Source organism: Trachemys scripta, chromosome 5 (assembly GCF_013100865.1).
Source record: "Trachemys scripta elegans isolate TJP31775 chromosome 5, CAS_Tse_1.0, whole genome shotgun sequence".
Lineage (NCBI taxonomy): Eukaryota > Metazoa > Chordata > Testudines > Emydidae > Trachemys > Trachemys scripta.
This window is the reverse complement of record NC_048302.1, coordinates 113,747,211-113,761,620: the sequence shown is the minus strand read 5'-3', so window position 1 is coordinate 113,761,620 and position 14,410 is coordinate 113,747,211. Positions and strand designations below refer to the sequence as shown.

Below are 14,410 nucleotides of genomic sequence, written 5' to 3'. Positions count from 1 at the left end.
GAGTTTGTCTGGCTCTGGGATAGACGCTCAGCCTCCAGGCCGTTTTTCCTGGAATACTGTCCTCATACCCTGCTGGGCTCTGTTTCTTGTGTCCTTCCCTACTCTGGTATAGAGCACCAGGCCACAAGGCTGGTAGCTTTGGCGTACCGAGCCTCCTGCAGACCATCACTTAGGGCTTTTCACAGGAGCCTGCCTGCTCTCCGTGATTCTGCTCCAGACTGATCTCTCTCAGCCCTTCTTCTGTGACCCAGGTGTCCATCTGACACCTCTTAGCCCTGCCCTTTCAGGCTGGGAAGCAGCTAATTAATTATGGCATATATGGGGCTGGTCCCAATTCTCCTTAAAGGGACCAGTCACATTGTGACACTATCTATTCATAATGAGTAAATAAATCCCAGAACAGTGTATCGTAAAAAGAAATATTCTTAAACTCAGGCTTCCTTTCTTGAAGGACAAACTTCCTCATCATAGATCTGCTTTGTATGTTCTATACCTGGAATGGTCTAATGGTCACTCTATGAACTAAGACCATTTGGAAGAGAAGAAGTGCCTGACTGTACACCCCTCCCCCCCCCCCCCCCCCAAAAAAAAAAAAAAAAAAGAACTTGTACTGTTGCTGTGTTGGAAAGTTGGAATAGCATTACCAGCAGGAAAGAAAAATACTGGACAGTATTCAGTGGCATATCCTAGAAATATGGATCAACTAGTAGACATCATGGAGGCATGGTTCAGGCCTCCATAGTTAAAGAAGTGTTGATTCAGCCTCTTGAATCTCTGAAAGTAAGATTCAACTTCTGTGTTAGTACAAAGATTCCAGTGTATCTTCCTGAAATTTATAGAACATAATCTATGAATAAAGATTGAATTTTCTGAGGGTTTTCAAATAAATGTCAATTAGTTTGAGATAAAAGTAGATCTTTTGAAAAAATTGTGCTGTGAGCATCATCCTTTTTTATGCTAAGAGGACTGGGGAGAAAGTGATAGGGTGAGCAACGAACATTGTGATTAATTATGAAAGATGGCAGCATAATGGCATTAAAGTTGCCTACTCATGCAGATTGGAGCTGCACAAAAGCTGAGTTTGATTAGCTCTATGCCATATTGTGCACATTGATTTACTTGCCGTATCTTGAAAAAATTAATGATGAATTAAATGTTTAAATTACTCTGAAGTATTTAAATGTTTACATTGTCCATCATTTTAAATAAAATACAGCTTAGGGCATTTTCAGTAATGTCTGTTTGATAAGCAAAATGTCTAGCTACCAACATCAGACTAATTTTACATTAATGTAACTACCCGTCTTTCCTGTTAAAGATCATGGTTCAGGCAGTTACTAAATTCCTCTGCTTTTTGCATTGACATATAGTGTTCTGAGTAATTTTTGCTTAATCCCTACAAAACGTCTGTTTCTTAGAAATACTGGGCATTTACTCAGATTGCTACTAACTCCTATTGGACAGCGCTGCGGCGCCAGTGCGCGGGGTAGGGACAGCACATGGAGCCCTTGTGACTTTCCCTCCGCCTAGGAGCCGGAGGGACATGCTGACCGCTTTTGAGAGCTGTGTGAAGCCAGGCAGGGAGCCTCCCAGTGCCGCCAACCGGACTTTTAATGGTCTGGTCAGCACTGCTGACTGGGTAGTCCAGGCAAAAACCGGACACCTGGCAACCCTATAATGGAGAAGCATTGTATTTTTATTGCTAATTAAATTGAAACTTGATTAGATTATGCAAAACACAAAGGAAGTGTTTTAATAGATGAGTTCAGTGTAAATACCAAGTGTTCTTGAAAGAAATGGAATAATATTCATTCAGTTTGCACAGTTAAGGTGTTGGACTATTTCACTCTGCTTCTGTGTGAAATTATTTGGACTGGGGACCACATTTTCCACTATTCATACTGCTACGTATGGGGCTCTATATTTAGAAATAAAGTATATCACAGGCGCATCCTACCTAGGATGTGTATTATATGTATTAATGTTTCATATTCAGTAAAATTTTCATAGAAAATAAATCAACCCAGCATTTTCAACCTATAGTTTTTCAGGGACTCTTTGAAACTTTATAGTGAGCGATTTCAGAAGCATACCTTCTCAGCTCCTACTCAAGCACTGCTCTTGTAGAAGTAATCAACATAATTCTGAATTCCCCTGGGTGGGGTTTTCAAATGGAACTTGTGACTTTCAATGGGATTTGTTCTCCTAAATCACTTAGGCACTTTGGAAAATCCCATCCCCCATCTAAATAGAGTTTCATAATGTGGTGATTAGAGCATAGAAACTGGTTCTTCTTGGAAAAGTTTCTTTAAGATGAGGTTTGCAGTTAGCCTGTTATTCATGATACAGTTTGGCTGTGCAGACTTGTCAAATCATCTTCAGGGCTCTTAGTCTTTTTGGATGAGCATGATGCAAAAAACTACTACTGTGAACTCCAAATGAATTGGCAATTAATGTAGTCCATCTCTGAAAGAAGAGCTTATTTCCCTAGTAAAATCTGTTTATGGTTATTTGCTTGGAAAATGTAATGATAATAGTAAATTTAAAAGCTACTTAATTGAGTAACCCCAATTTCAAATGAAAAGTGACAGGGTAGAGAGACTGCAACTGTACTGGCCTTTGCTTTATTTTCTAAAGTATCAGTACTAGATGTCAGAAAGTTTTATATTTTGGCAAACTCAAGCTCTTCATTTCATACCACACTAGGTTAGAATAATATCATATACTATAGCTGCTTCTCAAGTGAAAACATATATTAAATCAGGAGGAATGTTGCTTTTATTGTGTCTTTTGTGTACTTGTGCATTGAGCAAATCTGTAAAATCATTTTGGCTCATCATTGGGGGAAAAGAGGAGAGTAATGGCTTTTCAGGTGGCTGGTTAAAGCAAACATGTTCATGCTGGGTTTTTTTAACTTCCCAAACTGGGGTGAGTAATACAGAAAGATCTCTGTAGCTCTTAAACATTGGCTGTTAGTGAATTAATTATAATTAATATTGAAACCTTGCTTTCTTGTTTAGAATGTCTTTTACAACAATCTGATCTGTGACTTCATTTGGTGTTTTTTGTTGTTGTTTTGTTTTTCCTCCTTTAGTTTGAACAGGAAAACAAGCGACTTGTTGGTGAGATGAATAGCCTATTTGATGAAGTGAGGTACAACTTTCTCTTATTTGTTGGGTTTGCATGTTTTATAACCAGGGTCCCGTGTTCCAGGGCTATAGAATCCACCTCTTGCTAATATCTTGCTCCAGAATATGAGCTTTCATATAAAAAACTGAAGTCAATAAAGTTGGCTATAAACCTTGAAAATGTGAACTGAATGTAAACGCATGCCATGTTGTTTCCTGAGTCTGCAGGCAGCCTGAAACAAATCTCCGCAAGGTGTTTGATGTTTCCATTTGATGGGTTATGTCTGAAACTTAAATATAGCCATTTAAATATTAACTGTTTCATTTCTGATCATTTTAATAGAAACATCCAGATCGTGTTTATCCTATAATGCCCAATTATCTCCCATGCTTCTCCAGGTGAAAAAGACCCAACTGCCCACCTACGAAACCCCTCCATCTTTTCTCTGACAACTTCTACCATACATGTGTGTTCAATACAAGTCTTCAGCAATCAAAAATTGTAAACATGGGGTCAGCTTAAAATAAAATAGATATAATGTCAAAATAACTAATTTAAGGGCTACTGTAGTTGTATTATTCATTTCCATATCATTTTGATAACACTCTTCCCCCTCATTGTTAATATAAGTGAAGCTCCTACAGAACTTCCAGTATACTCCCAGCACATCTGCAGGCGCCACTCCCTCTCACCATAAACATGGAATATTTGTACATTACTGCTAAGTAAACAAATTGCTGATAAAATGACTACCTTATTAATAGTGTGATTTGCTGGGTTTGAGGATGTGAGTCTAGAGTGAATCTACAGTGGAAAATCTTTGCACTAACACAATGACATATCTGGGGGGGGTGTTTTGTTTTGTCAAGACAAATTGAAGGGAAAGTGGTTGAAATCTCCAGACTTCAAGAGATATTCACAGAAAAAGTCTTGCAACAGGTAAAAAACGTTTGCTGCTGTAACATCAAAATGTCAAGAGAAATAACTGAACTGTATGCTTAAGAGAAATGAGCTTTTCCTGCGGACATTTCTCAGCTGTGAAACTGCTCTGTGTCTTGTTAGTTGCATTATGTTATCAGAGATGTGAATAAAAGAAAACACAGACACTGAGGAAAAATGGAACTTAAAAGTCGTGATTCAAAGTCAAATACATGATGGCTTTTCCTGCATAATAATCTTAGTAGATACATCTTCCTAGTAACATTAAAAGATAAAAACTCTTGAATTAACTATTAAGGTCCCTTTGCCTCAGAACAGTGTATTGTTAATGTTACTTGTTACTTATGCTCAGTTAGTGGCATTTTGGAAACGAAACATCTTCCGTAAAACAACTGGTGAAAAATTATATGCTATATCTGATACAAGGCTACTGAAGTCAGTGGAAGTTTTTTCTATTGATTTCAGGCTCCTAGTGACATAGACAGAAAATTTAAGATTTAATTAATCCTCGGTCCCTTGAAGATTGGTAAAGATGCACATAAGATATTAAGACACGTACTTTATTTCATAGTTGTGATCTATTCTGACCCAGATCTTTACAGTTAACATTTTTCTGCAGAATTTGTCATTGTCTTTATGGAACTCTTGCTCAACAGGACACCGAAATTGACAATATTCATCAGTTAGTTGTGGGTGCAACAGAAAATATCAAAGGCGGTAATGAAGACATAAGAGAGGTAATGTTACTAAGTAGTGTTTCGATGCATTTCTTGCTCCTAGCTATCAAAGCATTTTTGCACTATACCATGGCCATATTTGCAACTTGTGGCTACCTTTGGGGCATATCTGATTAGCAACAGTAGTGTGGTTGGAAGCTACCTGGATCATTTACACTGAAGTGTAGTCTGTGAAACTTAATGTTTCACTAATGTTGATCTGAACAACCACTGGGACCTGTAACCTTTGCTTGTCTTCACCTCCTTGTTAAAGATGAGGATGACCCCGCGCTGCATGTAGTCACCTATGCAGTGTCCCTAAGGAGTTTGGTGGAAGAAGACACCACTGAAATCGATGGAAATGTAGTCTTGATACATTATCTTGATCAGAAGAGGCCCTTCCCCATACTGCATAAGATCCTGTTTATAGGTTCACTTATCTAAATGCTTAAACATGAATTTAGGACCCTATCATTAGGCACTTATTTTTGAAAATCTGTTTGGGACTTTATTTTCAGAGACTTGATTTAGGATTGTTATTATTCAGATTTGGTTATCCAAAAGGTAACATGGCGTAGTGGGCAGAGCATATGATGGCAGGGATGAAATTTTTTAGACTAATTGTCAAGACTAAATAGATTATTATTAGTAGTAGTATTCAGCACTCAAGTACAGTGCATCTCATTCCTGACTCTCAAAGCATCATGATCTTCATTTTACAGCTGGTGGAACTGAGGCACAGAGAGTGTAACTAACTTCCCTACGATCACATAGTGTGTCAGTGGCAGAGCTGGGACTAACACACATCTTCTGATGCACATTAACTTGGGGAAGTCACTTAACCTCTGTGTTTCAGTTTCCCTACCTGTAAAAACTCTTTGAGATCCACAAATGAAAACTTCTCTATTTAAGAATTGAGACTGATACCATTAATGATAGTCTATTGACATTAAGTCTAAAATAACCCCCCCCCCCCATCCTTACCATTTCAGTTGAAAAACAAATCTTGGAAGCAATGTTTACTATTTTGAACTTGGTCATTTACAGTATTTAAATACTGCCTTGATCTATGTTAAATTAGCCCTCAGTAACAACTATTAAGTTATTTAATCACTGAAGAGCTTTAATAGAACTGTTTAGAGAAGCCGTTTCTCTTGTTCTTAGAAAGGTCAACGTTTGGCATTTAAATAGATAATGTATGCATTTTTTATCAATTCTTATAACACTTTCTTTAGAACTGTTCATTATTGTGAATGGCATATGTTCTATCATTAACTAACCCAACTATATTGGTAGGATGGGGGATTGCTTTTTTCCCTTCAATTGACTCTGCTTTTGAAATTTTGAGGCCTGAGTCATGGGGGGGAGAATCTAGAGAAATATGGGCCTAACTCTTCTCTAAGTGAAGTCAATGGTGAGTTTTGCCACTGGCTTACAGAGGTGCCAGACTGGGGCCAGATGGACTGTTGTTTGAGTCATATTATGGAAATCTAGTATTTTTAAGGAAAAATAGTCATTGAGCTCATATCTTCCTACAGGCAATCCAAAAAAACGCTGGATTTCGAGTATGGATCCTTTTCTTCCTTGTAATGTGTTCATTCTCCTTGCTTTTCCTGGACTGGTATGACAGTTAATAAAACAAAGCCTGTGTGCTATGTTTGTATAAGATTTAAACATTCCTCCTCTCAAAGCAGGATACGCTATCTGCAAATGTCATACTGTTGTGACTGGAAAATATTTTCTAGCAAAAAAAAAGTATGTGCACGTACGTACAAAAAAGTGTGTGTCTGTGTATGTACCATTCTTGCAGTGAATAGATCAACACCATTTAAGTCCATTCCGCAGCTTCATAAAACAAAAGCTAAAAATTTTGAATCAGCTAGCAAGTAAAAAGCAGGCTCAAGTTTAGTAAGTTGCAAGAAATTTTCAATAAAATGTAAATTATACATTTAAGAAATTATAGCCTACCACACCAATTAGTGGAAAGTTCACAATGTAGACAAGATGTACAATGAAGAAAATTGTTGCAATGCAGACAGGGTTGAGCTTTTCTATCTATTGTCTCAGGTTTCTTTTTTAGTCACACCACTCATTACAAATTGTAATAACCTTGTACATCTGTGACAGACACACCTAATCCTGTAGAATTAGTTTGGGCAGGGGTCATTTGTATTTGTTGGAAAGTAATTCTCTTAAACACTGTTGTAAAGCTTTACTTATGCTAGGTTCCAAGAAGTGTCATATATGTTAAATTATAGTAAACATGTGATGCAACTGATGTATTGAGATGTTGGAGAAAGCTGAAGAATAGATAACATGGAAGCCAAACTTTTTGAAGTATTAAAGTTGTTAATTACCTGTTGAAAAAACAAACCTCAGAAGCTGTTGGAGCCAGGAGCTTATGAACCACCTCCTGTTGAAGTCAGTGGGAAAACTCCCTTTGACTTCAAGGGCTGCAGCATCAGTCACCAAATGAGTTTTATGTTTCCAGCTGCCTGAAATTTTTGAATGTTTTCTTTTGAGGATAGTAATTAGTCTTACTGTTCAGCAGATGGCTGTACAGTGAAGTTGTTTACTGGTCTAAGGTTAAGGGAAAATATATTTAAATCACATCTCTGGAGGATAATAATGAAAAGCAAATCTTATAAAATTTGAATTCATGTTTTTGGTAAAAAATTTTGATTTAAAAGTTCATTTTATTGTGTGTCTTGAAATGTATGTCAACATACTGTATGCAACAGGCAATATCATCCTTATTCTTTATTTTGCATGAAGTGAAAATGTCAAAAGTTACATGTGAATTAATTTACATTCAATAAAGTACATGTCTACTAGCAGACAAAACATGGTATGTTTTAATGTGTTTACATGAGTCTGAACTTTTTTAAAAATGCAAAGAAAAATTTGGCACATAATTTATTGCTTTTTATGCATTCCACACAGCATAATAAACAAAGCTTTTTATAGTTCATAACTATATAATGCACACTCATTGTTATGTTTGGTATCAAACCTATAGAATTGAGAAGCAGTGGCCATTTTGTACTTTATTGGTATGTAAAGTTTTGATACTAAATACATTAATAATGGATTAGAAGAAAACCCAAAAGTGGAGCTGACCAAGTTTGTTCTACTACAGAACTAGACAAATAACCAATGGCTTCCTTTCATTTTTGTATAGTGCCTACAACAATGGAACTTTTGACATGTCCACTAGAAATATCACATTCAAGTAATATGAAAGGAAAAGTGAATCTCATACCTAAAAGCTTCACACACTTATTTTGTCTAACTGGCAGATTAATAAAATTATTTTTGTAATGCATATTTAAGATTAAATGAAAAAACATTGTTTCATACAAAATAAGAAATTTGTCAATACAATGAAACATCAAACTTGAACGTGCACCCACAATACTAGGCTTGTCTACATCTTTTTTTCCTCCAAAATCATACATAAACAGAGTTATGCTTCTTCACTCCGTTTTGACATGTCACTTTAAAACAGCAAGTAGCATAAATTAATACATTAGTTTCACTTGTGATGTCCTGTAGTTTAAAACTTAGCAAATTACAAACAGCATAGTTAACTCAAAGCAATTCAGAATATATATATAAAAAGGGGAAAAGTGTTAATGTTGTATAAAAGGGATTCTTTTAAAGTGTTACTCCCTCTGTCATATCAGACAAATTACAGAGGGCAGACTACATCGAGAGTGAAAAGCTTTCTGCCTCTTTCTTCAATGTGATCAAAGGATGTCCTTTCTCATCAGAACACCCTCCAGTTCAGAAGTTGTTTTTACACAATCTGAACAAATCCATAACTAAAAGTGTGTCTCTCGCTCCACTGTGTCCTATCTAGTTTGTTTCAGTGCACATCCTTACTAACATACTAAAGCATTGTGGGAATGTAGTGAAATTTTGTTGACAGTAATAATAAAACATTGAGCATGCCTTGTTGCAGAGAACTTCATTATCACTTACAAATCAACAGTGAAGAAAAATATGCTACCTGACAGTTTTTCTTTCTCCATTCTAATCATTACAGCAAGTCCTTGATATCAGCCTTGAGCTGAAAACAAGTTTTAAATACAGCTCTTCGCTAAACAAGAGATCACTCTAGTTATGGCTATGGTGTTTCAGTTTGCAAAAATGGCTATGTAATAAAAACAAAGTATCAGTTCAGACAATAAAGCACATTATGTGAAGTCCAAACCACTGAAAAATCCAGTGAAAAATTGTCAGCATCCAGTAAATTGCAAGAAAATATCTAAAGTTGATTTCTTAACATTGAAAATGGTGTCAGAGCTCTAAAGCGATGCTGATATGCACCTTATTTTATGCTCATGAATGTTTTGTAGCAAGTTTTATTTTTTGCAAAGCGGTATCAGCAAACAGAAGCAATTGCACCATAAACATGAGTAACCTCTAAATTATCCATAATTATATTTAATGAAAAGTTCCTTAAAGTCCCTTCGTTACCTTCAAATGACCTATTAATTATTAGCTTATCGCACTAAGCTGATTTCTCAGCAGCTTCAGTCTCCTGTTCAGACAATTTCTCTTCTGACAGTACTGTCATCCAGGGAGACACTGAACGTGTGATGGTTTGTTTGGCCAGATTGTAGTGGTTTATGACGGTGTAAAATTTCCCTCGAGCGCTGGAGTCTTGTTCAGAGTAGTAGTTCTCTAATCCAACTGGAATGCATTGATTATTCTGGAAGAAAATCCACCATTTACATTAGAGACTGTTCCAAAGACAAGTAACAAGTAACTTCTCTTTATAGTCTTCATGATTTACTTGTGAGAGTCAAGAAGCAACACCAATATTGTTGAATTGTTGTGATACCACCACTATATACTGGTCTCAATAATCCAAGTTTATTTTGGAATACGTTCCTCACTGTGATAACCTCCTACATCACATCTTATTTTCATGAGTCCCAAGAGGACAATAGTCATGCAATTGTATTCCACTATACTTCAGTACAGTTATTATACAGACACTCTAAAATAGCAGACATCATCAAGCAGTCAAATTTAGTTGGTTACCCTAACAAGGTTTTTTAAATGGCTTTAAATTTCTAGAACCAGACATTTTTGGTGCCTCTCAATTCAACAGTTAACTAATTCAAGCAGTTAAAGCTACAATTCCATAGTTAGATATGGCTGTAGGCACTTTAATAGCCTGGTTTCAGTCTGTGTTGAATAAAAGCTAACAAATAGGCTGTTGCCAAGTTATGAACACACTATAACAGTGTAGTAAATTTAATGCCACAGCAAAAAGATATGCCTATATATGTTTACCCAAAAAGAAACCGAGATTTTCAGAAATACATGGCTGAAGTTAAGCTCTTAAATCCATGTTTAGGCATCTAAATATGGATTTCAGAGCCTAAACGTAGCCACCTATTTTTGAAAATTTTGTCAGATGGGGACACGTGCATGCATGTACATGCTTTCATTATCTGTTAGCTAGCTCTAAGCTATCATTCCATTGATGTTGTAGTAAGCAACACCAGCACTAGCTAAGGCAATTTCAACTCAGTTTAGGAGGCTAGTTCTAGTTAAGATAATGAAGGAAAATATAACTAAGAATAAAAATCTTTTTCCAAGGTATTGGTACTTGCACTACTCAGATCAGTCTGAGGACTGAATAAGTCTAATTATGTCTACCTCATCTAGAAACGCATTTAAAAAATGATATGCTAAGTTTCCTTACAGATATGGACTATTTATTTAAATAATATTCAAATACACAATACATTTTAATAGCATTCTCCCAGAACTCCACAACAGCAACAACATTTAGCGGCAGCACTTCTCAGGCACAATAGAGGGCATGTTAAAATTACAACTTTAATGACTAGACACCCTTTTAACAGCGTTTATTTTTCTGTTTGTCAGAATCCTCATCTTAGTTAAAAGCCACTTTCTTTTCTACTAAGTACCAGTAACTTGGATTCCCCAAACAGCTTAATGTTTAAAGAGACAGACAAAAATAAAACACGATATTCTGGGAGATACAATAAAAAGTGTTAATTTAGAATGTGTGTCCCCTAAAATGTTGGGGTAGAGCATGCATTAGATAAACACTAATCCCATTCTGTGGACCACACACAAAACTTAAGGGAAAAGTAAAGGCAAACCAAAATTATGAGCTTGTATATGTTAGATCTATCAGAAAGTGTCTGAAGAATAAAATATTGTGGTAGGCCTGACCAGTGCAGGAGACATTGCTGCCAAAAGGCATTTGAGTAAACTCCCTTTTGAAATCCTTAATAATTTGTAAGAGTGCATTGGAGTTGATGACTTCGCAGTTCTAACCCATTCATCAGTGTTTACAAAAGCTGGATGAATGTCAGATTAATGACAACACATGACAAGAGACAGTGGCTCTACCCAACAAGATTCAATCTACCTCGATTTTCCTCTTTGTCTTATCACTAGCCTGGCTCCTACAACTGGCTCCATGGATTAAGTCCTAGCCCCATTGAAATCAATAGAAGCACTGCCACAGACTCCAATGGGGCCAGAATTTCACTCCATCTGAGCTCATGCAGAGCCCCAGTGAAGTCAATGGGGCTCTGCATGGACACAGTGGTCATAGCACCCAGAGACAGTTGGAGGATGGGAGCCTAGGTGAGGAATGGCAAGGGCAACTCGGGGATAGTGATTATTTTGTTGTTTTTGCTCAGCTATAGCAACCGCATCATCATCTGGAAATATCCATTCTTAATTTGAAAAACTAGAATAGTTCTGTAGTTGGCATTTATGGCTGTGCTTTCATTATAGACACAAACTGGAAGCAATGCCAATGATTCAGGTTGCCTGATTCTTCTCATTATAGGTCCCTATTTTCAGTTGCTTGTAACGTTGACAAACTGAGTTAACATTCCACGTCACGTGTCCAACTCATCTACGTTGCATATCGAAATTACTACATGGATATGGCACATTCTGTATGTGATTCTATCAGAACCTCAACGGTTCCATTCCCTGACTTTCCTGCACTTACACATTCACTGTGATGTATCAGTTTTAAATGTAATGGTTATAGAGTGCTTGGGGAGCCTTAAAGATGAAAGGGGCTGTATACATTTAAGCTATTATTAATGATTATTTCACCCATCTGTAGAATGTGGGGAATGGGAGCACAATCCACTTGCCTAATTAAAATTGCATGGGGCGAACAGAATTACCAGCACTGGAACCAAGCCAAATCTACTTGCAGTTCCAAAAGTATCACAGGATCTTTAATTGATCATAAAGGCACTTCATTTTGTCACACCCAAACAATAGCTTCCCAAATGGCACAGTATCCCCTATTAAGTTTGTTTGGTTTTTTTGTCCGTCACAAACGTACACAGCACGTGGCAGAACAGCTTAAGACACATATACTAGAGATTCCATCTTGACTGGATTCCTACTCGCACTGAAAGGATTTTGGCCCTTTGAGGAACTAATAAGTGTACCTATTGTATGGCCCAGCCCAGAGTTCTTGAACATTTCCCACCACTAAGGTACTGGTCGTAGCCACCAACTGAGCTCTCTGATGTAAATGTTCTGTGGGGCTGGTTCCAGAACGCTACCTGTCCTGCAGCCTTTGTCTTCGTTCAGAACATCATCCTGTATCCTTTTTATCTGTTTTCCTAATTCCCAGATTATGTAAGAAAATAACAGAGGGGTGATAGAGATAGTGGGTATGCCTCAGGTCTGGGACACCAGTCTTTTTCACAGCCTGCAGCTGTAGCTAGTCATAGATGGAGCCCTTCATGCCATGGCAACTGTGGTTTCTAGCTCTGCTTGAAGTTGGCTGTATCAAGATGGCCTCAATGCTTTCTTTAGGAGGAGAATGATTCTATTGAGCTCCATTAGTTTTGCTGTGTCAATAGCTTCAGGTGTAATGTGCAAGGCTGTGCTGGCCTTTAGTTAATGTATTGAAATTGTTTTGACCTACTGTCTCTGGGTTCAACAGAAGGCAAGCACTCTGGCATCTGGGGCCAAAAACTCCTTTGTGAATATGTTAAGGTAACTCCATATCCTGGAAAAACTGACCCAGGATGTTTAGATGAGAGTGGAATGACCCATGTCTCCAGCTTTTTTCCAGAAAGCCTTTGACAAGCTCCCTCACCAAAGGCTCTTAGGTAAATTAAGTTGTCATGGGATAAAAGGAAAGGTCCTTTCATGGATTGAGAACTGGTTAAAAGACAGGGAACAAAGGGTAGGAATAAATGGTAAATTCTCAGAATGGAGAGGGGTAACTAGTGGTGTTCCCCAAGGGTCAGTCCTAGGACCAATCCTATTCAGCTCATTCATAAATGATCTGGAGAAAGGGGTAAAAAGTGAGGTGGCAAAGTTTGCAGATGATACTAAACTGCTCAAGATAGTGAAGACCAAAGCAGACTGTGAAGAACTTCAAAAAGATCTCACAAAACTATGTAATTGGGCAACAAAATGACAATGAAATTTAATGTGGATAAATGTAAAGTAATGCCCATTGGAAAAAATAACCCCAACTATACATATAATATGATGGGGGCTAATTTAGCTACAACGAATCAGGAAAAAGATCTTGGAATCATCGTGGATAGTTCTCTGAAGACGTACACGCAGTGTGCAGAGGCAGTCAAAAAAGCAAACAGGATGTTAGGAATCATTAAAAAAGGAGATAGAGAATAAGACTGAGAATATCTTATTGCCCTTATATAAAAATCGATGGTACGCCCACATCTTGAATACTGCGTACTGATGTGGTCTCCTCGTCTCAAAAAAGATATACTGGCATTAGAAAAGGTTCAGAGAAGGGCAACTAAAATGATTAGGGGTTTGGAATAGGTCCCATATGAGAAGAGATTAAAGAGGCTAGGACTTTTCAGCTTGGAAAAGAGGAGACTAAGGGGGGGATATGATAGAGATATAAAATCATGAGTGATGTGGAGAAAGTAGATAAGGAAAAGTTATTTATTTATTCTCATAATACAAGAACTAGGGGCCACCAAATGAAATTAATGGGCAGCAGGTTTAAAACAAATACAAGGAAGTAGTTCTTCACACAGCACACAGTCAACTTGTGAAACTCCTTGCCTGAGGAGGTTGTGAAGGCTAAGACTATAATAGCGTTTAAAAGAGAACTGGATAAATTCATGGAGGTTAAGTCCATTAATGGCTATTAGCCAGGATGGGTAAGGAATGGTGTCCCTAGCCTCTGTTTGTCAGAGGGTGGAGATGGATGGCAGGAGAGAGATCACTCATGTTCTGAGACTCCTGTAAGTCTGACCGGTATGTAGCCAGTTAAGAATGCTTCAAAGGTGCAGTCTATCTCATGGCAGATATCTGCATTAGGCTCACAATGTCAAAATTCACCCAGCATATAAATAAGCCATGGCCTTATGTCTACTGCCTGGTGGAAGGGGACTTTATTGTGGAACAGCTTAGAGGCTATAAAGCTATCCCCCAAGGCCAAATTAGGAGCCAACACAAGTTTATACTATTGATACACTGGCACAGAGCTGCACCATGATGTTTATTTCAGAAGCAACAAAGTTGGTCCTCAAATGGGAAAAAAGGTAGCTTAATAGAAAGAAATGAAAGGATGTTGTTAAAAGCTAGCAGTATAATAAGAG

At 37.4% G+C, this 14,410-nt stretch overlaps 2 protein-coding genes across 7 annotated transcripts in view; one reads left to right on the top strand and one right to left on the bottom strand.

Moving 5' to 3' along the window:
• STX18 (syntaxin 18) overlaps positions 1–8,737 on the top strand; it is a 95,771-nt gene extending 87,034 nt beyond the window's left edge. For 3 of the 5 annotated variants that reach the window (XM_034771317.1, XM_034771319.1, XM_034771320.1), the window contains 4 exons: positions 3,095–3,153; positions 3,999–4,068; positions 4,725–4,805; positions 6,323–8,737. In XM_034771317.1, coding sequence (XP_034627208.1) covers positions 3,095–3,153; positions 3,999–4,068; positions 4,725–4,805; positions 6,323–6,418 — 306 coding nt within the window. In that variant the 3' untranslated portion in view covers positions 6,419–8,737. Of the gene's footprint in view, positions 1–3,094; positions 3,154–3,998; positions 4,069–4,687; positions 4,811–6,322 lie in introns of those variants that run through there. The other 2 variants (XR_004645826.1, XM_034771318.1) reach the window with 2 other exon arrangements.
• NSG1 (neuronal vesicle trafficking associated 1) overlaps positions 7,528–14,410 on the bottom strand; it is a 34,230-nt gene continuing 27,347 nt past the window's right edge. For both annotated transcript variants that reach the window (XM_034771321.1, XM_034771322.1), the window contains exon 5: positions 7,528–9,501. In XM_034771321.1, the coding sequence (XP_034627212.1) occupies positions 9,301–9,501 (201 nt within the window). In that variant the 3' untranslated portion in view covers positions 7,528–9,300. The remainder of the gene's footprint in view (positions 9,502–14,410) is intronic.